The sequence below is a fragment of the Sebastes fasciatus genome, chromosome 3 (genome assembly GCF_043250625.1).
Source record: "Sebastes fasciatus isolate fSebFas1 chromosome 3, fSebFas1.pri, whole genome shotgun sequence".
Lineage (NCBI taxonomy): Eukaryota > Metazoa > Chordata > Actinopteri > Perciformes > Sebastidae > Sebastes > Sebastes fasciatus.
Genome location: NC_133797.1, coordinates 37,244,733 through 37,272,376, shown reverse-complemented (window position 1 = coordinate 37,272,376; position 27,644 = coordinate 37,244,733). Strand labels below are relative to the sequence as shown.

The window sequence follows — 27,644 nt, the reverse complement described above, 5'->3', positions numbered from 1 at the left end:
TAGAGGCTGCTCTAAATTATATGATGACAAACTTTTTTTTAGGTAAAACTTCATTTTACAGGTCCGCAAATTTCATGGTAATTAGGTGATAATTAGCAAGTAACGTATTTGAAATGTTTTCGCCAAATTACCCCAATATTTACCTCAAAATGTATCGAAAATTACTTTATTATAAACATTATTTAATAATTATATGCTAAAATTTCATTTAATGGTTAAAATATGGCCATTATTATATATTGTATATATAATAGACACATATATTATTATTATTATTATTATTATTATTATTATTATTATCATTATTATTATTATTATTAATAATAATAATAATAATAATAATAATAATAATAATAATAATAATATTAATATTATTATCTATTTATCAGCAGACATGGAAATAAAGCATATCAATTAACTTTTTATTCTTTTCCTGGAAATGTGTTAAATAAATGACCAGCTATTGGGAAATAGCGGAATATAATTATTAAATAATGTTTATAATAAAGTAATATTTGATAAATTTTGAGGTAAATATTGGGGTAATTTGGCAGTAATTCCAAAGAAATTTCAAATAGGTTACTTGCTAATTATCACCTAATTACTATGATATTTGTGGACCTGTAAAATGAAGTGTTACCAACATTTTTATTTAAAATTAAATAAGTTTCTAAACCTACCCAAAAGTTACCATCAACTCCAAACACCAACAATGAAAATTTGAGGTTTCATTTATTTGATCATATAACACTTTATACATAGTTGAATGATATATGTTTTTTTTTTGTTTTTTTTTACAGTATAATACACAATTCAAGTAGTACATGAATATGATTCCATACTTATAGGGGAAATATAAAAGCATTTTACCATTTGTCGTGGTATTCCAACTGGCCATGGATGAATTTCTTATAGATATTTCTAAATGCACTCATTCACACACACATTTCTCACATTCACATGATCCATCAAAGCAAGAAAGATTTACAGGTGATGCTCTATGGATATAGTCTAAGTCGGGAGGATAGAAGTTGTGTTGAGGTTAAACTATGTGTGCTGACTATGATTACACACAGGAGCTTATTTACAGTCTTAAATTACAGTCTTTTATACACATAAACACACAATAAAACACTTTTTTTTTTAACTTTGCAAGATGTAGGGAACGGTTGGGGTCAATTTTATGGTATTGTTTTCATTTGGACAAAAAGAAATGTTGCAATTTATGAAAACATACAAATAAAAAAAATGATTTTTGTTAACACAAACATATGACATTTAACCCTTTGGAAGTGTTAAACTGATACTGCCATGTCAATTTAAGCAGGAAAATCAGATCCATTTATCTACAAACTGAAAGAAACACAATTTTTTCCCTGAGTAAAATTGAGTGTTCTTGTGAAACAAAAATATTTAAAATTTCTAGAAATGTTTAATTAGTGCACCGTCATTTGCATTTATTCTTTTTGCGTTGATACGAGGTTGTACTGTAACCTTTTAACATAAAAGCAGAGGAGGATGTTATTCAGCACCTTTATTTTTTCTTTATGTTTATAATAAAGTAATTTTTGATCAATTTTGAATTAAATATTGGGGTAATTTGGCAGTAATTCTAAAAAAAATTCAAATAGGTTACTTGCTAATTATCACCTAATTACCATAAAATTTACGGACCTGTAAAATGAAGTCTTACCGACACTTCTTTATTGTATTATTCTTTAATTGTTTAATCTTTTTTTGCAACTTCTTTAGAATATTCACATTAGATCAGTTGATGGAAACCTATTGTCAATTTATTACTACAGCAGCACCCTAGTGATGTGAAGTGCTTTTTTCACAACGTTATTTCACTGTAGATCTACTAGAGAGGAATTAAAGAGGGGAAAAAATAGCCCAAATACATAAATGTCACAAACTGAATCTTTGCCACAGTGTTTTGTTTTACAATAAAAGATATGGGCCTACTTGATGTTTCTTATAATAAGTTTATTCTAAGCCTCTGTGTCACACACTGAACACAAGAACGTAGTGTGTCAACATAACGGCGCAATATGTTATACAGTACATGAGTTGTTTTACATCAAAACATGACAAACCAGGTGATACCTGTTGATATTGACCACTCCTTTTTACAAATACATAATTGAAAAAAACAAAAAAACACTTGAGTTTATCAGGTAAAATACAATGGAGAACACTAATCTTTAGTCCAACACTTCCACTACTAGGGAAATGTGACACTGACTGACATTATCGTGCATAAAATCATCCAGTTTTAGTCGGTATACTGAAATAATCTCTTGCTAAAGTGGTGCATGTAAAGGCAGACAGAATAGAAAAAGTCATGCTCACAAGCTTCTTATATGAAAAACCCAAAACAAGATAGTTCCATTCTATCTGTGTATGCACTATGTTTATATTATCTATCATCATATTCTCATGAATGGGATGTAAAATAACCATTTCTGCCAAATATGTCCTTAAATCAGCCCGTTTGCACGGAAAGGCGTATAAATGCCACGATAATGTGCAATAAGTACGCCATTTTTTATTTCTGCCTGTCATTTGTACACCATGTGTCCTGTACTGACTGCAATGTAAACACATATAAGTGTTGTGATGTAGAATAAAAAGTGAAAAATATGGTGGGCAGGTGGGGAGGTGGATTGGCCCAACAAACAACAATCAGGTGACCCGTGTTTGAGACCGTTGTTTTGTTTTAGAAAGTTTGTTTGTAGAAAGTAGATTTAAGTTTGGTCTTTGTACGCTTTTCATTTTTGTTAATAAATTGAATAATTTTGTTTACACCCATCCGTGGCCAGTCTCTCTGTTTCCTGGGTAAACATTTATTGTCTCTCCCTCCATCCCCTGGACCCTAGTCAGGGGGAATGTAACAATTGGGGGCTCGTCCGGGATCTAGGGAGAACGGGGGGAACGTAACACTGTTACGTTATTTCTGTACGTGTTTAACTTAATTTACGTACTTATTTGAAGCCCAACCATGATGTTTTTCCGTATCCTAACTGAGTTGTTTTCTTGCCTGAACCTAAGTTAGTAGTTTTTTTGCTTAAACCCAACTGCGGACGTTTGCGTGGCGTACAAATGACACGCGAAAAGGCTCAAATGCGTACTCATGACACTCAAAATGTCCGTGTGATGTCGTGGTATTTATACGCCTTCCTGTGAGACCGGGTTTCAAATATACTGTATGTGAACATACTCAAGTTATGAATACTGGATATTTCTCTTTCGATGACATTGCAAAGCCATACAGGAGGTGGAATGAACAAATCTAAAGGTATAGTCAGCAGCTATCACACTTATGATCTCTCCAGTGCTTCGCTGCCCTTTAAAACAAACAAAAAAAGTCTCTTTTAAGCCCCCATATTCAGTTAATACGCTTCACTTGGCTGCCTGCATGAGTAGTGGAGGTATACTGCCACACGGTCCTTTAGTTACAAAAAAAAACAATCTCTGGTGATCTTTCATTGAAATTTCCATCCCAGGTGGCGTTCACATAACTTGTCCATCAGTTTTCAACCAATAGCGGCTACTGAAAGTAGTCACATGGTACAAATAGAGGAGTGTCTCCTATTGGGGTGGCATAAAGTCCATAAATGACTTGTATGCTGGCTGCTGGACGGCTGTGAAGCACCGGTCTGAATCTGCAGCGTTGATTTAAGTCAGTCTGCCTAACTGGCATTCACAACCTGCATGTGTGTGTGTCTGTGTGTGTGTGTGTGTGTGTGTGTTTTCTTCACCTTTCACTTGAGTGAGTGTGTGTGTGTGTGTGTGTGTGCAGTCTTCTGCTGTGTATGTAAGTGAGACAGATAAGAGACAGTTTATGTCTGTGCGAGCATGTTTTTCCACTCCTTTGTGCTTGATTTCTGCTTTCTGACGTCCAGCGGGAGTCGCTCTCTCTCAGACGGTGACGGGGCAATTGATGACTTTGTCCTCCAGCATGACGCTGACGATGAGGAAGAAGAAGTAGAGCAGGAACATGAAAAGGCCCAGAAACTTGCTCATTCTCCAGTTGCAAGCCGCGATGGAGCTGATGACGAAGAGGAGCATGAGGAAGAGGAGGACGATGGCGCAGAACAGGCCGTTGCTGCTCACCTGTACCGGCCTGAAGTCGTTGAGGATGTTGTAAATGAGCCAGGGGAACGGCAGACTGCAGGGAGGAAGCACAACAGAGATGTTTACGTTATAAGACAAATAAAAATGGACGTTACACCGTGTGTTTTGTCACTGTTGTCGCTGGACTCACCCCACAGTGATATCAAAGATGTTGGAGCCCACAGAGCTGGACACGGCCATGTCACCGAGGCCTTTTCGTGCTACAATCACGCTGGTGATCAGATCGGGGATCGAAGTGCCAGCTGCTAATATGGTCAGACCCATTATCTCCTCTGTGATGAAGAACGTTTCTCCAACCTGAAAGGAAGAATAAGTTGCTTAAAGCTTCAGTAGGCTGGATATTTTTTGGCATCATTGGGTAAAAAAATCCCATAATAACCTTTCAGCATATTGTAATTCAAGTGTTCTGAGAGAAAACCAGACTTCTGCACCTCCTCATGGCTCTGTTTTCAGGCTTTAAAAAATCTAGATAGAGTTCCTACTGGCTGTTCATTCAACAGAGGCAGCTGTCAATAACTCGCGAACTCCGATCAAACAGTCAAACTAGGCAGTGCTGATCAAATATGAATCAATATTCTGTTACTGTAATGCCTATTTCTCTCCTCAAATGTTTTCAAAAACATCTTGTAGTGAACTATTTAGCTGTAAAATGAGAAAGTTTGCTCCGGCTGGTGGACGGTGCTTGGTATTTCCTCAACTGATCTCAACATTTAATCCATTTCCAGGAAAAGAATACAAAGTTAATTGATATGCTTTATTTCTATGTCTGCTGATAAATAGATAATAATTCGTAAATAACTCATTTGAATTTCTTTAAAAACTCCCTGAATCATGACATCAGCTACCAGGTTACATTTGTATAGACAATAAGTCACAATGGTGAGATTTGTGTCTGATCAGAAGCGTCTTCTATTAGTTTATAATAAAGTAATTTTCGATATATTTTGAGGTAAATATTGGTGTCATTTGTCAGTAATTCCAAAGAAATTTCAAATAGGTTACTTGCCAATTATCACCTATTTACCATGAAATTAGCGGAACTGTAAAATGAAGAGTTACGCAGCAGTTTATGAGACCAGTAATGAGACAGGCTGAGACGATAATGATCACCACACACCATCACTCCACCTATAACGCACCTCACCTATAGCTCACAGCGCTCTGCACTTATGAGACCAGCACTTATCAGTGACCTTGCACACATGACCTGCTGCTTCAGGCCTGTCTGCATTTGCGCTGCTTAAATAGAGCGTTACAGGTTGATCTGGCCGTGGATCAAGGCAGCTTAGTTGGGATTAGCTGCCGTGGTCACACATTCAACACCCTGACTGCTGCACTGACTCATAAGAAAGGCCTCAGAAATAGAAACAGAACAGACAATAGAGTCTGTGACAAAGTGTGTGTGTGTGTGTGCAAAGTACCTGGTGAGCCCACCACACCATCAGGTAGGAGAAGAAAGCGATCCAACTGATGGCGCCGAGGAAAGTGACGGGGAAGAACCTCGCTGAGCTCTGAAACAACAATGAAGACAACATTTAGTTTATCTACCACACAGTCACCCAACCACTCGATCGATCGATCTCTGGCCCACTCAAGACCCTGATATACCCGACACTCAAGGGCAACATTTAATACAGTATTATCCAAGTGTACTGCCCAAAAAAACAAAACATCCCATTTTAATCCCAAAATTATTGAGCATGGTCACGGAGTAAATTAACTAAACTAGAAACATACGTAATCATAATTATTCCAAGTTTTCTCATGCTTCAAAATACAACAAATGATTGTAAAAACAGCAGTTTAAAGATTCAATAAAGTATGTAAATACGTAGTCATGTGAATATAAGATTAAAAAAAAAAACATAGCATTGATTGCATTGTGTTATAACCAAAATCACCCCCTGCTTTATGGTCTATTTGACTCTAAATGGGACCATAATTTACTAAATGAACATCATGCTGTATTGAAGAAGACTTGAAACTAACGACGGAGACCATAAACTCATGTTTACAATGTTTACTGACGTAATAAATCAAGTAAGAAGTAGGCTCATTTTCTCATAGACTTCTATACAATCAGACTTCTTTTTGCAACCAGAGGAGTCGCCCCCTGCTGGCTGTTAGAGAGAATGCAGGTTTAAAGAACTTCAGCGTTGGCTTCACTTCTCTGACCCGGAGGTTGACCACTGATTATAATTCTGAGTTGCTAGTTTGTACACATAAAACATGCTTTTCTGTGTTTGTGTATGTGTGTGTGTGTGTGTGTGTGCGTGTGTGCGTGTGTGTGTTGTCACCTCTCTCCTGACGTCGGGCAGTGTGAGCCACAGGGGAAAGACGATGGGCATAATGGCGAGGTAGGTGATCCGTTTCCTGTTGGTGTCTGGCCAGGCCAGGCTCAGAGGCTGGTCTTCATCTTCCTCTTCGTCACCACCCTGAAGAAGGAGTTCATTACTTTACATCAACGGTATTTTATATTTACATAAACATTCATTTATAAATAATATTTAGACCGCTGCTTCTTCTACTTAAAGGTAGAGCTGGTAGTGCTGATAAACCAGGTTTAACATGTGAACTTGGAGGAATGCTGAAAGATAAACGCCATACCTCTTCTCCTCCTGCAACACCGTTCATGGGTGGTGTGACTTCCACCTCAACATTTGAACTGTTGGGGATGTTTTTATCAGCTGGAGGAAAGAAAGAGAAGCAAGATTAAGAACAGAGTTTAAGGAAGTTGTTCACTTAAGAACAGTATTGATTTGAAGTGAAAAAATGGCGTTTAATGACGTTAAGAGAAGAGCTGGAACTGTACCATTTGCATTTCTTGGAGGTTGTGCCTGGGAGAGGGGTCCTATGTTGAGAAACAAAATATACTTGTTAATTTTTTCCGAGGTCGTCCCCACAAGTGTAACACAGCATCACATGCATGCCAGTTAATAATGAATTGATCAAATGACAGATTAAGTGACAAATCAGTCAATTTTATGAAAGATATCACAGATGTGTATTTATGCAATCATGAGGAGGAATTTAAGGGATAACTTAGATAACATACATTTGAAAATAAGAGAAAATCAAAAATCTAGCATCATTTCTGATCAACAAATTGTTGATTACTTCATGTATTGTTTTCACCGTTCATCTATCAATAGCCACAGTTCTCCTTCGATTAATGATTTGCTAATTGATTTGTCACTTGATCCATCAGTGGGACGAATAGTTTCACGCATCGCTGTTACTCACCGACGCCGTTGGCCGTATTGGAAGCCTCGTCTTTACACTTCTGCTTGGCCATTTTGTGAAGGATTGAAGCCTTCTCTTTGAAACGTCCTGAAACAAAATGAGATTCAGGCAGTGTGGCAGGGTCTGCTGAATATTTGGGATTCATTATTATGCTCTGTGCAATGCAAAACATGCTTTCCCACTGTGCTAGGACTACTTTATATAGGAAAGAGGTAAGGAAATAACAAGAAGTGGAAAGAGGAAACCTTGATCTTGAAAAATGTTACCTCAACAAAACACTTCTATCTCTCTTTTCGTTTAATTCATGTCCACAGGGCTTCCTCTGTTTCATAGTTTGTGCTTATTTCACTCGATCTTAACGTTATATCTTGTATTGCATATAGCTCTATGTACATAACCTCTCTGTGTATAGATATAAATATAACTCCACCTGTATATACCATTTATTCTTTATAATACTCTATTTCTCATCAGTATGCAACTTATAGTTAAGCTCTTATTCATCACAATATAACACATATCTATGCTTTGCACCTTAACTACAACCTGTATATATGTATATGTACATACACACATATATCCTCATTTATATATATAAATATATATGTATGCATTGTGTTAATCAGCACGTTACTAGTTTGCACTCTGGTTAGATGCAAAACTGCATTTCGTTGTACTTGTACTATGTGCAATGACAATAAAGTTGAATCTAATCTATGAAAGATCTTGTTGCGTTTGAGTGAGTGTATGTTTGTGTGGTGTTGTGCATTTTTTTTCCTTACCACCCATACCTTCGTCACTGAGCGGATCGAGGGTGTGAATCATGAGCTGGAAGATGCTGTTTCTCATCAGTGAGTTGTGTAGAGAAGCACAGCTGCCTTCCCTCTGCAGCCTCGGTTTGGCCTATAACAACAACAACAACAACACAAATACAGACATTTTTATATGGATGCAAAAATAAATAATGTGTATTTACTTGTATTTGACTTCATTCATAATGTTTATCTATTCATAAAAACTCCTAAAAGCACAGTGAAATAAGATAGGTGGAGAAAAACAAACACTCTGATGAGCAGTTGTTTGAATGTCATGTCTCCACTGTTGCTCAAATATCTCTCTAGGGTACATGTAGAATACATAAATATAATATACTGTAAATATATGCAGGCACATAAACCACTTTCATAACCATCTCATAACATGACCTGTACTAGTACAAGTTACACACACAGACACACAAAACAAACTCACCGTCAGCTTGTTCTCATCCTCTCCAGGTGCATTTATCTTTAAAAACACACAGAGAGAAAGCAATATAATATATGTTTTCCTATATATAAGCAGGATGTGGAGACAGTAACACAAACATGTATATCCTTGGAAAGCCTGGTACCACCAATGTGTCCTGTATGTTGTACTGTCTTACCGAAATCAAAAATTGGATGTCCAAAAATGTCCTGCAGCTGAATGACTCCAAATCAGAAATAGTTATAATTTCCCCATGTAGCCCCGGCACTATAGCAGTATTCAGAATCTCTCCTCTGGTCTGGGTGCCTGGTCTAATAATGTTCAGAAAGAGGCCCGAAACCTAGGTGTTATTTTTGATTCCGATCTGTCATTTGATGCTCAGGTGACCAAGATCAGATCATTCCTTTCCTCTGCAGACTTAGAAAAGGTCATTCATGCTTTTATCTCCTCCAGACTTGATTATTGCAATGCACTTTATTCTGATATCAGCAGGCAGAACATCCAAAGACAGCAGCCGATACAAAACGCTGCCGCCAGGCTTTTAACTCGGACTAAGAGAAGCGACCACATCACACCAATCCTCGCTGTCCTTCACTGGTTACCTGTGAGTTTTAGAATTGATTTTTACGATTTCACTGCTTGTTTTTAAAGCTTTGAATAGTCTCGCTGCAGCCTATATTGGTGATTTGCTGACTCTTGTGAGCCCGATCACTGCTTGAGATCCTCCTGCGGGGCCCTATACTAATGTTTCACCAACAAAGGTGACTGGGCTTTTTGACGTCCGGGCCCCTCAACTCCCTACCTGAGGATCTCAGGCAGGCCAATTTAGTATCTTCCTTTTAATCTCTTCTTAAGACTCACTTTTATATTATGGCTTTTTCTCAACTGATGGTGCATTGTCGTAACTACAGTATTTATATAATTGTATCTTGTTTAGATCTTAAGTTTCTGGATGTTAATTACTTTTATCATGTTTTTATTGTAAAGCACTTTGTAACCTTGTTTTGAAAGGTACTATATAACTAAAGTTATTGTTATTATTATTATTATGAACCCAGAAGTGTTAAGCTAATATTCAACCTGAGTTCAACCCCTTTACTCACCTGACGCTCAGTAAACAATGAATGAACAATTAAAACACACGACTGAAGCAATGATAGAGTTTTTTTTTACTCTTTTAAGAAGAACAGCCTCAATCTTCAACCTTTACAGCTAATGTACTGTATCTATATAGCACACTTCGACTGGAGAACACACACATACACACACACACTCCCTTAAGGGATTTGGGGTTAGGTTTTGGGTCTTGTTCCAACACAAAGGAGAGACAGGAGGAGAAGTCACACACTAATCTCAACCCCATTTCTTCAGAGGGCATAGACAGCACGGCGGTGTGGGAATCAGGGATTTGGAGACGTGTTGTCTGGTACAGACTACAAGTTTATCAAGGAGGTTTGCACAAACTGTTGTCATTTTATGAATTTATCAATTATTATTTGTTAACTTTTGAATCATTCACCACGCGAGTCTTTTTCACCACACAAACTATCCACTATATCAACTATCATGGTGTCTGCAGCCTTCCAGTAGAGGTGGGTTGCATCACACTGTGACATTTATCATACTGATCTAAAGATAAGCTCAATAAAAAAAGCTTTTATTGATTGTTTAGACGGGATGAATTAGATGCAAGTTCGCTACATGAAGGCTGGGCAAGAATAAAGCAAAGAACCGAGGAAAGGCATTTATTTGTGTTGTCGTTAGAAATGAAGGAAAAATGATGGATGGGTCAGTTTAGAAATCATAGGGAGTTGCTTAGACGGTCACTATATCCTGACTGTAGTGCATGACACAGGTAACCTGAAAAAAATCATGTTCCTCTGTGTCCTCCGGTGCTCCTAACGGCATCTGCAAGATTTCACAGACTGGAGGAAAACAAGCAGTCAGAGCTGATCTGGAGTTTGCCGTCCAGCTGCCGTCTCTGAGCAGCTGTCAATCACTCGCGAACTCCGATCAAACGGTCAAACTAGGCAGCGCTGATCAAATATGAATCAATATTCTGTTACTGTAATGCCTATTTCTCTCCTCAAATGTTTTCAGAAACATCTTGTAGTGTACTGTTTAGCTGTAAAATGAGAAAGTTTGTGACCCGGCAGTCATGTTGAGATCAAGTTGAGGAAATACCAAGCACCGCCCACCAGCCGGAGCACAGCCAATAGGAACGCTCTCTGTCTCTGAAATGACCTGTGATTGGTCAAAGTCTCCCGTCACAGATTTTTTAAGGTCTGAAAACAGATCCATGAGGAGGTGCAGAAGTCTAGTTTTCTCTCAGAACACTTTAATTACATTATGCTGAAAGATTATTATGGAATTTTTGCTCAATGATGCCAAAAATATACAGAGAGTTATATATAGATATAGAGTTATCTTACACAAACAATTACATCTCACAGCTGAGGTAACGTCTTTTTCTACACTTTCTAATTCATATTATAGAGTACAAGTGTCCCACAAAGACAGCCAACAACTTCCTCCTAAGTCCTGACCTGACTCTTTGAAAAACACAGACCATCACCGACACCAAGCAGAGAGGTGGTGGAGGGTTTTTGTTGTTGACACGCTTTCATGATGCAGGCCCCAGTTTGAGCAGATAATCCTTTTAGCTTGCATCTGACAAGACACCTGCTGCTGTTACGGCAGCTAAAGCGAGGCTAAAGTCGGCGTTTCTTTTTGTTTTTAAATGGGGATTCACTTCTATAGTTGTCACATATTTGTCCAATCCAGATTTTTGTTTGAGCTGGTCTTTATTTACTTCAGTTGTGTTAACCGTTTAGATGCTGTTCATGATTTCCATTCAGCCGTGTGACCAATGATCTCAAAGCGGGTTTCTTGCCACTGACGATGGAGGTATTTCATGTTGTTGTTTTATTTATTGTAATATTTGTATTAAACAAAACGAATAGAAACATATTTAATTTAAAGTTAACATAACAGAAGACGTGCTGGACACCTGTCTGTATTGTCCATGTGATTGCTGAGCAGCTCAAAGAGCAGAGGCCAGCTGGGCGTTAGGTCATGTAGGTTAGAGCTCACATGTCTCCTGAGAGCTGCTGGATGACTAAACCCATATAACCTGACCTACCTAAAACTGGATTTTAAATTGTACCAATCGTACCACAGTATACTTAGATAATTGCTGTATTTTGTAACATGTTTGTATATTGCATGACGTGCTTAAACTTTATTAAAAAAAGCTGCAAATCTTTGTCACCTTTTTACCCCTACGTCACTCGGCTCTCATCTCCGCTCCGATGTGGTTGTGAGGTTAAAACTCTCCTCGGCTTTCCTGCATGAATCAACGACGACTGATCACCAAAATCTGTCTCAAATTAATTCAAGTGAAGCAATTTAAACCAAAAACTCGATCATCCTCCAAATACAGTGCACAATACAGTAACCTGTAGCTGCTAAATTAGCCGGACCTGAAGAAAACGGTTACAGAATAAGATAATCAAGAGTGATATTTACGCTCAGATAACATTATTTTAAGATATGTGTAAACAATGTTTGGTAATATACAACCATTTCTATTTATAGATATAATAATACATTTACAGATATATAGATGAAAGCAAGCACAAATGTATAAAGTTTTGCTCAGATCTAGCTCATTGATTTATAGAGGACATCTCTTGTCACTGACTTAAAAAGGTCATTTTTAACAGCTGAAAATTTAAATTCTTTAAATCTATTTCTCTTCGGGGTAAATTTGGATGATAGTGATCCAAACTAAAATAAATAAGACTATCTATTAGAGCTGCAACGAAAAATAACTATTAAATTAATTAACCAAATATTTTGATAATCGATTCATCGGTTTGAGTCATTTTTTAAGGAAAAAAAGTTTTAAAAAATCTCTGATTCCAGCTTCTTAACTGTGAATATTTTCTGGTTTCTTTCTTCCTCTGTGACGGTAAACTGAATATCTTCGAGTTGTGGACAAGACTGACAATTTATAGACCAAACAACTAATCGATTAATCGAGAAAATATCGACAGATTAATCGGCAATGAAAATAATCGTTAGTTACAGACAGTAATTGTAAAAAAGAAAAAAGAAATGGTACAATCAGAGGAGGAACAGAAACCTCCTCTACGAGCCCTGCAGGTAATTTTTAACATGACCTGAAGTCGAATTTAAGACCAAAGAATAAAACAGAAGCTGGTTCTCACGTCTATCTCTGATTAAACATCACAACTCAAAAGATTTGAGACACATACATAATGAGGAAATTATGTTTGACTGGATATCCATCTGTGATGAAAACCACATATTTTTGGTATATTATATTAACCTGTATTAACCCATTTGTGCAGTAACAGCTTCTTGAATGTGAATTTAGTTTCTTTACTCCTCTATGACAGTTAACTGAATATCTTCAAGTTGTGGACTAAACACAGATTTTTCACCATTTTCTGACATTTCATAGACCAGAGAACTAATCAATAAATCGAGAATATAATCAACAGATTAGTCGACAATGAAACTAATCGTTAGTTGTAGCCCTGTACTCTCTTAGGAAGTAAAGAGTTCCTGCAGGGTTTGTTCGTGTTATAGCAGAGCTGTTTGATACCTGAAGGTGAAGCTTAAATTATTGTTGTCACTTTTGACTGAGCTGCTGTTCCAGTTCAGCGGTCTCATCCTATCCTAAATCCTACAGATTTACACCCTTCATCCCAATTATCATCATCACTGCTGTCGCTTATATAGTCGGGTTTCTGTTAACCTGCCATCCGGGCCTTCTGGGAACACTTGGGCCCGGTGTTCCCAGACTATAAAACTTGATGACTGATTCTCTCTCTCTTTCCCCGCATACATCATCGCCGGCCATGTGGCAGCCTCAGGTTCTCCTCGGTTAATCTTTTGCTTGTTTTATACATTTACACCCTCCATGCACACCTTACACTACTGATACTACTGATATTCACACCTTCCATACCTTTTTGATCATTTGTTTTGCATATTTCAACCTCTTTTTGTTAAATTAATTAATTGATTTTAACGTCACCACGGTGTGTCTCCCTATTTGTCATGGCCCCTGAGAGCCAGGTTGGGACACTGTCATCACTGGGACACAATCAGATCACCCTTTTCAAAAGGTCCACACTATTCCGATATCCTCCCTCGCTCTCTCTCTCTGCTAAACTTAAACATTATTTCATTTTTCTTTTTTTGGGGGGCCCGCCACCACCTTCAGAGGACTAAATTTACTATTTTTATTTCAAATTAATAGCCAATGAAGAAAAGGAAAATGATAATACTAATAATAATCATAATCTAAGTCAAACCATATTACTTAAATAAAAAAAGCAGGGGCGAATAAGCTGGCCACCCTAACGACATATAAACAAATAAAGAGACAACAACAATGACAAAAAATGCTCAAGAGTAGACATGGACACATACGTATATGGAAACAGACAACTATCAACAATGACAGAAAACAAGGTACTGTACTGTTTATATAAAATCTCCCTCCCACCCTTGTGGGGTGGTATCTGTGTCTTCCTCAAACTCGGGTCCTCTACCAGAGACCTGGGAGTTTTGATATATATATACATACATATAGGTACATATGACATTTGACCTCTGCATTTAACCCATCCTAAGCATTTAGGAGCAGTGAGCTGCTGTAAAAGCACCCGTGAAGCAACTTGGGGTTCAGTGTCTCACTCAAGGACATGCAGACGGTAGGGGCTGGGGATTGAACCGCTAACCTTGCAGTTAAAGCACGACCCGCTCTACCCCCTCTCTTTCTCTCTCTCTCTCTCTCTCTCTCTCTGTCCCTCTCCAGTGTCCCCAAGCTGTGGGATTTAGCAAGGATTAATCACCACTTTTAGACCTGTACTTTTCAAGCCTGCGTGTGAAGTCCCACAGCAACCTTCACAGGTCACCGTGTTGTCAGACAATTCTCTTTCACTCACATCTGTCAGCAAAAACACCAACCATCTTCTTTTTTTCAATTTTTAAATCATTTTCAGCGACACAACTGCTCATTTTAACTGCAATATCATGGAGAAATGCCGCAGCAGTCAGTAAGCATTAAGTGCTCAACAAAACACCTCAACAGTTCATGATCACAATGATCAGAAAGTTAGACCGGCTGTGAAAGGGTAAAATCAATCAGTTAAACTTCGTGCTGACCCCAGAACAGAACCTCCTGGACTGTATGAAGTCACTATCACTATTGTTAAATAAAGGTTTTATTATTTCAGCTGTTGGATAATTACATTAAACATTGCAGTCATGAATATTAAAAACCTTCACTTACGGGCAACAATAGAACTATAACTAGTAACATATGATGAGTAATAACTATTGATAAGTACATTTTCATTCTCTATACATGCCAAGAAACCTTCAGAGTTGCAGATGCACAACACTGCTGCATTTTGATCTGATATTAATGATTGCAGGGTGATATTTGAACATTTCGTTAGAGCTGTGCAGAGACTAAGCGACAGTGTGCCGGGCTGTGTGTTTGCTGTCGTCACCGCAGGTAAGCAGTTGATAAGGGGATCAGAGGGGATTGTCGTCTTTAGTGCCATCAGCAAGAAAACCATCACATCTTCTCTCTCTCTCCCTCTATACATACATAGACACTGTATACACTGTGTGCAAAACCACCTGAAACATCCAATGAAACTATGCTCAAAATAAAATACAAAAAAAACCACACCACAGTTGTGAGCATGACCTCAGGCTGAGGAAGGAGCAGTGATCAGTGATCTGCTGATTCTTGCTCCTTCCAGGGAGCATCTGACTATTATTAGCGGGCCCTAATGGGATTGGAGAGCATTAACCCCGGGGGATTATTGAGCAGCTATCCGACACATGAGGGCAAGGCAGTTGGGCATCAAGCGCCGGACGACAGAATGGAGAAAAGCTGTTCTTGGGCTGAGGTGAGGCAGCCTGAAGAACAGCTGATTCCCAGAAGGGCACCAATGTCAAACAGAGCTTCTGTAACAACAATGATGAGCACACACATATATAAATGTGCTCACAGGTTCAGAACAAAAAGAACATGAAATATACAAAAGTGGATAAGATATTTAAACATAGTCCAGATGATAGGAGCCTGGGAAAAACATCTTATTGCCACTCTTGGTGAATGGGACAGGGGCAAAACAATATATATTTATTTTATATACTATAAGTGTTTGCTATGCTGAAAAAAATAGCTCATAGCTCTACAAAAAAAAACCTAAATAAAAGCAAGTAATGCTGTTTTTTTGTTCTTCTTGTTTACAGTTACCTAAGCATTGAAAGGAGAGGAGGAGCCTGGTGATCATGAGCTCATCTGGTCCCTAAAACATGAGAACTTGTCCTGACCTGAATCACTACCACAAATAGTCGCCTCCTTCCCAGAAGTGTTTTCAACCACTATTGTATCTTAACAGTGTGTTTTTATGTTTACATTTTACTGACAATATATCTATGGAAAGAAATGGTCTATAATGGAAAGAAAAAAGTAGCCTACATACAGTAATAAGGCTGTGTAGTGGTGATACGATACGTATCACGATACAGGGGTTACGATTCGATGTATTGCGAGTATTGTGAATCTGTAAGCAAGGCCATATATTGCAATTATTTTAAATGTAATTTTAGGAAAACTCTAGTATAAAGAACACACCACCATATGCATAGAATCGGAGTAAAAAAAGTGTACTTTTTTGCAGTTTGGAATAATAATAAAAATGACAAAAAGTGTACTTTTAGTGGGATCTGCATTTATCACAGTGATAAATGTAACATCCAACATCATAGCACTACTTCATACACTGAGAGGGTGCATCTCTTTGCAAATTATATAAAGTATTGACTGAGCTAAATAACCCCAATATTTACCTCAGAATTGATCGAAAATTACTTTATTATAAACAATATTCAATAATTATATGTTAAAAAAGCATATAATGGTTAAAATAGGGTCCTTAAGCTTGAGAAGCGGCTGCTCTTCATCGGAGGTGGAAAACCAAAACTAATAGAAGACACTTCTGATCAGGCACAAATCTCACCATGGGTGACTTATTGTCTACAAAAATCTAACCTGGTAGCTGATGTCCTGATTCAGGGAGTTTTTTAAAGAAATTTCAAATAGGATATTTGTTAATTATTATCTATTTATCAGCAGACATTGTAAATAAAGCATATCAATTAATTTTGTATTCTTTTCCTGGAAATGTATTAAATAAATTACCGGCTATTGGGTAAATAGTGGAATATAATTATCAAATAATGTTTGTAATAAATTAATTATTAATAAATTAAATGTATTATTATATTATTAAATGAATTACCACCTGCTTGGACATAGCGGAAAATAATTATTAAATAATGTTTATAATAAAGTAATTTATCGCTAAATTTTGAGGTAAATATTGGGGTAATTTGGCAGTAATTCCAAAGAAATTTCATATAGGTTATTTGCTAATTATCACCTAATTACTATGAAATTTGCAAACCTGTAAAATAAAGTGTTGACATAATTTGTAATTAATGTTTCAAATCAAACAGAAGCCAGATGATATGCAGCAGTGCTTTGTATACGCCCCTGAAGAACTAGTGATGGGTGATGTCGGTCTAGGCTACGGGGCCAGCTGCTCTAAGATCAGCCTACTGTTAGTAGTTTTAGTAAATTGTCACCTGAGTGTCGTATGAGATTTGAACATCAGAGAGCAACAGATCTGACTCCTTCTGCACACACAGACAGAAAAAGACAAACGTGAAAAACAAAATAGTCTCTTTGTGTGTTTGTTAAGTGTGTGAGTTGAACCTTTTGCATCATCATCCCCCCCTTTGTGTCTTGAATCTGCCGCAAGCTAGGGATGCACCGATCCGACTTTTTCAATCCCGATACCGATAGCGATAACTGGGCTTTGGGTATCGGCTGATACAGAGTACCGATCCAATACCAGTGTTTAATTAATCAGCTACATCACTGTGTGGAAGTGACTGGGCTCATTCTTTTATGTGTAAGGCGACAACAGACTTGATTTAAACATTGCTTTCCTAACTTTGTAAAAACTAAATGTAACAAATAAATATATAAATAACATAACAGAAATTTTGTGAATTGTTATTTATTATTAAAATAATTAATCGTACACTAACAACTTGGCAAAAAAATATTAAAAATTAACAAATGTAAACCGTTTTTATTGTAGCGACAAATTGGTCAAAACTTAAACCGGAATTAAAATTCCAGTATAAAATGTATATAGTATATAAACATAAAACTGAATTGAATAGATCGGCCCTGTTGTTACCGATATCCGATCCAGCTATTTGAATAAGTATCGGCCCGATATCCGATCCGGTATCGGTGCATCCGTACAGCAAGCAGCACAAAGAGAACTCCGAGCTAATCTAAAAAAAAAATCACACTTTCCCATCAGCCTCCTCCGGCTGACATGAAGTGATTGGTTTAGTGATTGTGACATCAACATACTGTGAGTATGAGTCACACTGTGAAAGAGCCTTCCAGAGGAACAAAAAAAAAAACACTAATACGATAAACAACTCACAACGCGTTCTCATGCCTCCTAACATTGTGACCAGATGCTCTGCAACTATGTTTAGATCTGTTGGATGATGTGATGAAGAGGACACTCAGAGTTCCGTCCTTCCTCCAGAGTCAAGAGACCACTTTTTTACCAATGTCAGGACAGAGACGAGGAGGAGGGAGAGCGTGCTGATGAAGAGATGCTGCAAGGATTTCTGGTTTCTGATTTCATTCAGTTGCTTTCAGTTTTCATCATATAGGATGCTCTCAGACGTCAACCATCTCAAAATGTCATTATCTGTATGCAATATTCAGGGTATATACTGTACTTACTCCTAGCTTAATATCTGTATTCATGGCTAGCTTTAAAATGTACAATATGTAACAATTTACATGTATTAATCGCTTTGTATTGCCAATGTGTGAACAGATTGTAATGTAACTTAAAAACTGAGACCTTCCCCGATTTTCTCGGTTGCCTATAACAGCCTGTGGACTGATTTCTATGTAAAGGACTCGGGACGGTTTTGCTTCGTAACGTTAGCTGATGAAGTAATTTGCAAATGGTAAGCTAGTTAGTATCATGGAGATTGGACATTATGGATAATAACGGTGATAAATGATTGAAATGTCACGTCACTGTTTTGCCCGATGCCCAGGATGATCGCTCGCACCTACGGAGTGCGAACAACAGGATGCTGACTGCAGTTCACTTAACGGCCACCGGTGTCATTAATAACAAGGACTTTCTAAAAGTTACATATACTGTAGCACCTTTAAAGTCATGTTTTTTAAATGTGACCTTTATTGTATCTCCTGTCAAAACCTTCTTTTTTTATTTTACGTCACTCTCCTAGTTCCATAAAAGCTCTTCTAGGGACGGGTGTTACAAATTGGCATTGGACACTATTATACACTAGATCGGATAGCTGTTTTCAATTTGTCTATGTATTTTGTATCTGTCCCTACCAAATAAATAAATAAATAAAAATAAAACTATGTATGAGTATGTGAGATTTTGCATTGTTATTTCTGATGACTGGCTATATATGTAAAAAAAAACTGCTTCCCTTGTCGCTATAATGAAGTCATTTCTAAATTGGGAAATAGATTTTTATAATTTCAGGCCTTTGTAGTTCGGACCACATGTAGGGCTTATACGACTTAAATGTTCAATAGCATCAAAAGTTATCTGTTATTTTTATAGTAATTTTAGTTGCTTTTAACTTATGTCAGATTATAATTTGTCTTTAATTTTATTCTTCCTATTTTGACGCTTTTAATCGCATGTTTCTTGTGCAAATTTTCTTAACATTGTGATTGTTTTACCAATTGTTTAGATTTTGCTGTATTTTAAAGTGTGCTATATAAATTAAATTAATTATTATTATTATTAATATCAGTGTGACAGTAAACAAACTCTCAGAGGTGAATTGACAGTCTCCACTAAACATGATGGTAGATGAGAATAACACTGAAAATCAATACCCTATTATGAAATACATTAAATTAAATCCACGACAAGTAAATGTATTCTTTAACTTTCTTAAGTATTGTAACATAAAATGTCTTTTGCATTTTAATGCAGTTGAAGTGGGGACATGTTGTGGACCAGCTGTGTTACATCAGTCCTATTCTGAGAGCTCGGTCTGGACGTGATTACTAAAAGTAGCGAGGCCTGTTCCTTAGACTTAGTCAGCACCGAGAGGCCGCGGTCGGGTTCTGCGTCTGGCGCCGTCCGAGCAGGTGGCGGGTTAAGACAAATCTTTATATCCCTCCAGAGGAGAAGTCAAGAGGGTTTGGCTGCTTGACAGATTGCTGTCTGTTCAACACCCTCTCTGCTTCCCAGAACAGGAACACTAAACTACTGTCGGGGTCAGGAGCTGTGACGGGTTCACTCTGTGATTCAGTGTGAACTACGTAACGCTGTTCTCAGATCAGTCATCGACAGATTTCAGCCGAGAGACGCTGACCAAAAAAACAGGTTTCCTTCAGAGAAATGTCATAAACCCCTTTAGAGGATGGAGAACATCGGGTTAAATGTATGAGTAGATGGATGAATGGATGGATGGATGGATCAGCTGCTGGCACCCAAGATGGGGTGAAAGCATAAAGTGACAGGAGGAGAGTGGGTAAAGAGAAGGAATAGGGGAAGATGGATGGATGAATGGATGGGTTAACAGAGTGATGAATGGATGGATTGATAGATAGATAGATAGATAGATAGATAGATAGATAGATAGATAGATAGATAGATAGATAGATAGATAGATAGATAGATAGATAGATAGATAGATAGATAGATAGATAGATAGATAGATAGATAGATAGATAGATAGATGAGTGGATGGATGGGTGGATGGGTTGATGGGTGGATGGATGGATGAGATGATGGATAGATGGATGGATGGATGGATGAGTGGATGGATAGATGGATGGATGGATGGATGGATGGATGGATGGATGGATGGATGGATGGATGGATGGATGGATGGATGGATGGATGGATGGATGGATGGATGGATGGATGGATGGATGGATAATGGATGGATGGATGGATGGATGGATGGATGGATGGATGGATGGATGGATGGATGGATGGATGGATGGATGGATGGATGGATGGATGAGTGGATGGGTGAGTGGATGGGTGGATGGATGGATAGATGGGTGGGTGGAGTCAGGCTCACCTTTGGTGCAGTCTCCAGCTCCTCCACCACGTTGCTGCCCAGGAGGGTCTTGATGACGAATTCTACTTTGGCATTGAACTTCATGAACGTCACGTAGCAGGTGTAGCACGACAGCAGGCCCAGACTCTCCCCAAACGTGATTTGGTTATCCAGAAAGAAATAGATGAGCATGAGCAAGCCGATGATATAGAACGAGACGTCTCTGAACAGAGGCCACCAGGTGAGGTGCAGCACCTCTTTGGAGAACAGGGCGCACATCCCGATCACAAACAGGATGTTGAAGACGGCGGAGCCCACGATGGTGCCGATACCCACGTTACTGTGGGAGACGAAGACTCCGATGACGGAAGTGAAGAGCTCTGGGGCTGAGCCACCTGCCGCCATGAAGGTGGCTCCTGCTACATCATCAGATATCTGCAGCTTCTCCGTGATGACCGTGAGCGCAGGAACAAAGAACTCATCGCAGACGATGGCTAAGGCTATGAACATGTACAACATGCCAAACATATGAAAAATCACATAGCCCTCACGCCTGTCCTCCACGCTGAAGTAGTCCGTTGGGTAGTCCCCGTGATTCTCTGCACCAGATGATCTCATGGCCACCGGCGTGTCCTCTCGCGCGGCTGAGAGGTTGTGGTACTGCAGAAGAGTTCTTTGGGGCACCGCCTCCTCTGCTGAGCCCTCAGCGGACGATTCCAGCTCCTTGGCCACCGTTGTGACCAGCGACAAGGCACTCCATGAACAGAATGTGCAGACCGCCACCATGCTGATGAGGAAACCCAGAATCCGTCCGGGCCGCAGCTTTCTTTTGACGCAATGGAAGTGGTGCCTGGAGCAGCTGCTGTGAGGGCCCAGAAGAGGCTCCTCGTTGGCGCGTCTTCTTATGGGTAGCAGGAAATCCATGGTTTGTTTTGGCGCAGGTTGTCAGGCAGAGGGGAAGTGTTTGGAATCCCCCCCGAAGTTGGGTTGGCGGTGCCGGTGGCTACGAGGGTGGGGGTTTGACAGGCCGCGGCGGTTCACCGATTTGTTTGCATGCTGCTTCCCGGTCTAAACACAATGGAAGCCCTGCAGTCTGATTCCAGGATCTAGCCCATTCAAAGGCTTCCCCATATTACTCACTGCAAGACAGACAAAAAAAGTGATGGTTTTATTGCAAAGATTAGCAGATTAGAACAAAATATTAAAACAATAACCGTTAAACCTGCAGTAGGCAGAATGTTTTTGGCGTCATTGGGCAAAAAATCCATAATAACCTTTCAGCATATTGTAATTCAAGTGTTCTGAGAGAGAACTAGACTTCTGCTCCTCCTCATGGCTCTGTTTTCAGGCTTTAAAAAAATCTAGCCAGGGGACTTTGGCCAATCACAGGTCATTTCAGAGACAGAGAGCGTTTCTATTGGCTGTGCTCTGGCTGGTGGGCGGTGCTTGGTATTTCCTCAACTTGATCTCAACATGGCTGCCGGGTCACAAGCTTTCTCATTTTACAGCTAAACAGTTCACTACAAGATGTTTCTGAAGACATTTGAGGAGAGAAATAGGCATTACAGTAACAGAATATTGATTCATATTTGATCAGCGCTGCCTAGTTTGACCGTTTGATCGGAGTTTGCGAGTGATTGACAGCTGCTCAGAGAAGGCAAGGCTCCAGATCAGCTCTAATTGGTTGTTGTCCTCCAGTCTGTGAAATCTGGCAGATGCCATTAGGAGCACTGGAGGACACATGATTCTTTTCAGATTACCTGTCTCATGCTCTACTGTCAGGATAAAGTGACTGTGTGAGTGAAAATAACTATTTTTAATCATATTTGCTCCATTTCTACCTGCTTCAGCTTTAAGAGCTGTATGTTTTTGGCCTTGCTTAACCCTCAGAGGATTAATGTCAGGACACCGGTGTTATTGTTTTTGTAAATGGCCAAACCATGCTGCTGAGGTGACATTTGTTTCCATAATGTTGCAGTAAAGATTGCCATGTGAAAAAGTTTCATACTGTGGTATTAACCCTGGCTTTGTGTGATAGCTTTGCTCCATTTCTACCTACTTCAGCTTTAAGTCTGTGTATAAAATTAGAAGAGAATACATAAAGATAAGTTTCTTAATGATTATGAATATGTTGTCTTCATTCTCCTGATATCCATCCATTTACAGGCCTTGTTTGGTACTCACGTTTCAATTTTCTGCTGCTTTCTACGACTGCTCCAATACACCTTTTACTTTATCTTCTTTACACCACAGCTATAGTTACTTGTTTCTTTGCAGATAAAAGTTTGCATCAGTAATAATAACCCAATGATATTTGTTGAATTTGAAAGAATGGCTCAATATTATGCTACTGAGCTTATGTGAACTGTGAGGTAGGGCTGCCACAAATCTTCTATACCGATATACAGTAGGTCATTTCATATCTCAATATCTATATATATCATAACATAGCATGTTTTCTGTTAATTCAATAAGTACATAGTCGACATCCAATAGCTACATGGTAAAGCCTATTGTATATGTTGTATACTCCTGTGTGAATTAAATGCTTGACATATGAAAAGTATTTTCTCATTTAATTAAGAACTTTAGTGCAAAATTAATATAACAGTTTCAAATGAAAGTATAGAGAGAAGAAAATGGTAACACTTCATTTTACAGGTCTGCAAATTTCATGGTCATTAGGTGATAATTAGCAAGTAACCTATTTTAAATTTCTTTTGAATTAATGCCAAATTACCCCAATATTTACCTAACAATTTATCAAAAAATACTTTATTATAAACATGATTTAATAATTATATGCTAAAATAGCATATAATGCTCTTCATCAGAGGTGGAAAACTAATAGAAGACACTTCTGATCAGGTACAAATCTCCCCTTTGTGTGACTTATTGTCTACACAAATGTAACCTGGTAGCTGATGTCCTGATTCAGGGAGTTTTTTAAAGAAATTTCAAATAAGTTATTTGCTCATTATTATCTATATATCAGCAGACATGGAAATAAAGCATATCAATTAACTTTGTATTCTTTTCCTGGAAATGTATTAAATAAATGTCCAGCTATTGGGAAATACCGGAATATAATTATTAAATAATGTTTATAATAAAGTCATTTTTGATCAATTTTGAGGTAAATATTGGGGTAATTTGGCAGTAATTCCAAAGAAATTTCAAATTGGTTACTTGCTAATTATCACCTAATTATCATGAAATTTTCAGACCTGTAAAATGAAATGTTACCAAAAAGATAAATATTTCCATACACTGTTTGTTAATCGCATTGAACTGAGTGGTAATGTCAAGTGTGATGTAAAAACAAAATAATAACATAATAACAAAATAACAAATAATATTCCCTCAAAATATTTCACATCAGATTTTCTGAGAATTTTGAGTTAGTATGTATGTAGATTGAAAGACGATGAATTATCATATTTAATTATTGCCCAGCTGTACTGTGAAATTTATATTTGGGCCTACTGCTGACAGATTCCAGGATTAAACTTCATGTAGGTTATTTTTCAAGGCTCAGATGAATAAGAATTGCGGGGCAAGTTATTAATTTAAGTGACTGATATGTTAATGTAAACTTAACAGAAATATATAACATATTATTGGATCTGAAATCTTTTGATTTCCTTGCAGCTGGAAGGACTGTCTGACTGTCTGTCTGTACTGAACAGTTTATTAATAGCAGCTATTCTGATTAAGTGCTGTGGCCTTCTTGGCATTGTGCTGAGAACCTGCAGTGCAATCTCCCCTTTGAGCGAAGCTTGGACATTAGTGAAAGCTCATTAGGGAGCTATTTAATCCCTGAGAAGATATACTTAGATTAGCCTCAGGCCATGCACACTGATGCCGCTGCACAAAGAGTCAAAAAGCAGATGCCAACAAAATCATTAAGTGCATTTGAGTCACAAATAAGAACTGATGCACACTATTTAATACTGAAACAACTAAAAGCTGCAAGGTTGAAACTTCATCTGCTGAACTTCCTGAACAATGCCCATTCTTAATCTGCTATGAAACACCAATTTACTCCAGTAAAACATTGATTTTCAAAACCAATTTATGCGTTGAAAGCAGCATTTAAGAATCAAGATGGACTCTATTAGGACATCAGAGCAAAGACACACTACAGCTGCACACACACACACACACACAAAGTACACAATTATATATATATATATATATACCTTTCTCATACCACACTTCTCCCGTTCAGCAGGAAGGACTCCAGCAGGTCTCTGAATGAATATTCCACTCAATTGAATCCCAAAGGAGAAAAGTCCAGAGAGCTCAGAGTTCAGTCTGAAGGACCCAACAGTAAATCCTCAGTGATATTTTCGTCCCTCAGCCGAGGTGGAGCTCCAAGACGCCAGGTCAGAAGCCCAGAGACCAAGGACTCCTCCCTCCCTCTCAATGTTCCTCCCCCTCCGTCCCTGTTCTATCCAGTACATCTACCTTTCCCCTCCTTGTCCTAGAACAAGGATCAGTGTCATCTATCACTGTCCACCGTCAGACCTCTCTCCACCTCCTCCTGTTCCCACCTCATGTATCATTTCTTTACATCCCCACACCCAAGCAAATGGGTCTTACACAACGAGCTTACAGCTTGATGGGGCTGAAGCCTACTGTGCTATCAGATCATAGAGCTGTGCACAAAGTCCTTGAAAACTATCCCTATTACTCTGTGACGTACCACGCCTGCAGCATATGAATTGCATGCAGCATGATTTCTGCATGTATTTACAGTTTTTCCTCAATCGCTTTGGCTCATTTTCTAAAACAGTTTTAACTTTCTGTATACTGTGAGTGCAATTGTGACAGCTGTTTGATGGGACGTCACAACTCTATTGCACGTCTGCAAAAGGTAGTAACTCACCCAAAACACTTCATTCATGCTTCAAAAGCCTAGTTATTGTGTCAGTTAATTGGCCACCAGAATGGAAAGTTGTTTTGTCATGGTGTGAGCCGTACTGGTCAAAATGTTTAGATGTTTTTTCACTATGACAGTCAACCCTGGAAATATTTCATATATACAAATCTGTGTTTTGAACTGAGCTGTTTAGATTCCCATTTCAACAGTAGATCAAGGTTTACTGGGAAAATGCAACACTGTAGTACACAGAAACAGGATATGTACGTGTGTATATGGTAAATGTATTTGTGTAGCAATGTGTTACATGTATTATAAACAGAAAATTCACCTTTGATCTTTCATATAAAGTCATATACTGTGAACAGAAAATGTACCACAAGATGACATCCATGCCAAAAAACAACAACCCTGCAACAATGAAAGTACCTGCTTAGGTTCAGTAAAAAGACAAATAATTGTACCTCCTCGTCATAGATATTTATGGAATAGACATGTTTGTCTGACAGATTTTTGATAATTGAATGGACTATTTTGCATGTGATGATTCAAACTATGAAAGAATATTTAGAAGTTGGGAATACAATTTCACTGAGAATCAACTCATCAGTTTTGATCATCAAGACGTGCAAGTGGTTATTGTGCAAATTGTAGACAATTGTACTAACTCTTTTGCACACAATGTGACAAAACACGTGCAATTTGCTTGAAGGAATGAGAAATGTTAATCTGTTGTGAACATTTTCTTTATGATTGAATTTGCACTTTCTACTGACTAACTATATTTTGGTACTTCCTTCAAGTTCTAATGCAGTACAGTTTTCTTGCAAATACAAACTTCTAAACTTTGCAACATTGCAGAAGAGAATGTAAAGATTGCACTACCTGTTTCAGTCATAAACAGCCAGTTGTTGGAGGTGACATCACCGTGCCGTCTGTCCTCCACTTCCTGCATGTCTGTAATTGGCTTTGGATGCAACACCTGCTCTGAATCCTTTAATTTGTGGCACAACAATAAAGCCTACTGACACATGCTAATGTGAACCCAGTGGGTCTCAGGACATGAGACTATATATGAGACTATATAGATATAATATGATAAACTCTCACTCTGTATTTGACCAAATAAGCCATGTTTACAAATATTTAATAAAATAACGACAATAAATAATATTAAACAAAATCATTTCTAAAAGTTGAAATTAAATCTAAATTAAAAACTAAATTTTGATTGAGCAATGTGTGTGTGTGTATGTGTGTGTGTGTGTGTGTGTGTGTGTGTGTGTGTGTGTGTGTGTGTGTGTGTGTGTGTGTGTGTGTGTGTGTGTGTGAGAGAGAGAGAGAGAGAGAGAGGGAGAAGATTGGACAAGTGTAGTGTTAAATAGAGATAAATAATCCATCTCCACTGGCAGATCAGAAATAGAAATGTTTGATTAAGAGTTTTGAATTTAACAATAGAAACTAACAGAAACGTTATTGTGAAGATGTAGATTTATGAGAGTGAAACTAAGGGATCACACCAGCCTTGACATCATACCAGGGGCGTAAAGTGGGGGGCCAGTGGCCCCCTCCCTGCTTCCTACCCCCCTACTTCCAGCGCCCTTGCTTGGACCACACCCATCTTCCGACTCTGACTTCATTTTGATCTCAACTACACACCTAAGTTAAGTTTCATGACTGCATCTTGCACCATGCCTAGGTGTCTCCATGACCACATTTTGCCATGATGGCTCACACACAGACTCACAAGCTCCACTGTCACAGCTGGTAAAAAAGACCATATAAACCACATAACCCTGCTGGGATTAAGTCCAACCAGACCTAGAGACCTCTACCTATCGTTTCTCACCTCCCACTGTTCTTATCCAATTAAACAGGAACATACTTAATGGAG

The 27,644-nt window shown here is 38.3% G+C and overlaps 1 protein-coding gene across 3 annotated transcripts; it reads right to left on the bottom strand.

Moving 5' to 3' along the window:
• Window positions 1–715: 715 nt before the first annotated feature.
• Window positions 716–26,718, bottom strand: LOC141764973 (solute carrier family 24 member 2). Of its 3 annotated transcripts, none has more exons than XM_074630723.1 (11): window positions 26,636–26,718; window positions 20,887–22,004; window positions 8,632–8,667; window positions 8,163–8,283; window positions 7,381–7,467; window positions 6,950–6,988; window positions 6,745–6,824; window positions 6,435–6,572; window positions 5,559–5,648; window positions 4,268–4,434; window positions 716–4,171 (listed from the first exon to the last, which is right to left on the bottom strand). In XM_074630723.1, exons 2-11 carry the CDS (start codon window positions 21,787–21,789, stop codon window positions 3,922–3,924), a joined length of 1,911 nt encoding a protein of 636 aa, XP_074486824.1. In that variant the 5' UTR covers window positions 21,790–22,004; window positions 26,636–26,718; the 3' UTR covers window positions 716–3,921. The 3 variants fall into 3 exon arrangements, with proteins under 3 accessions (XP_074486824.1, XP_074486827.1, XP_074486826.1); XM_074630726.1 differs by having other exon boundaries at window positions 8,172–8,283; XM_074630725.1 differs by lacking the exon at window positions 26,636–26,718 and adding an exon at window positions 25,068–25,287.
• Window positions 26,719–27,644: the final 926 nt, after the last annotated feature.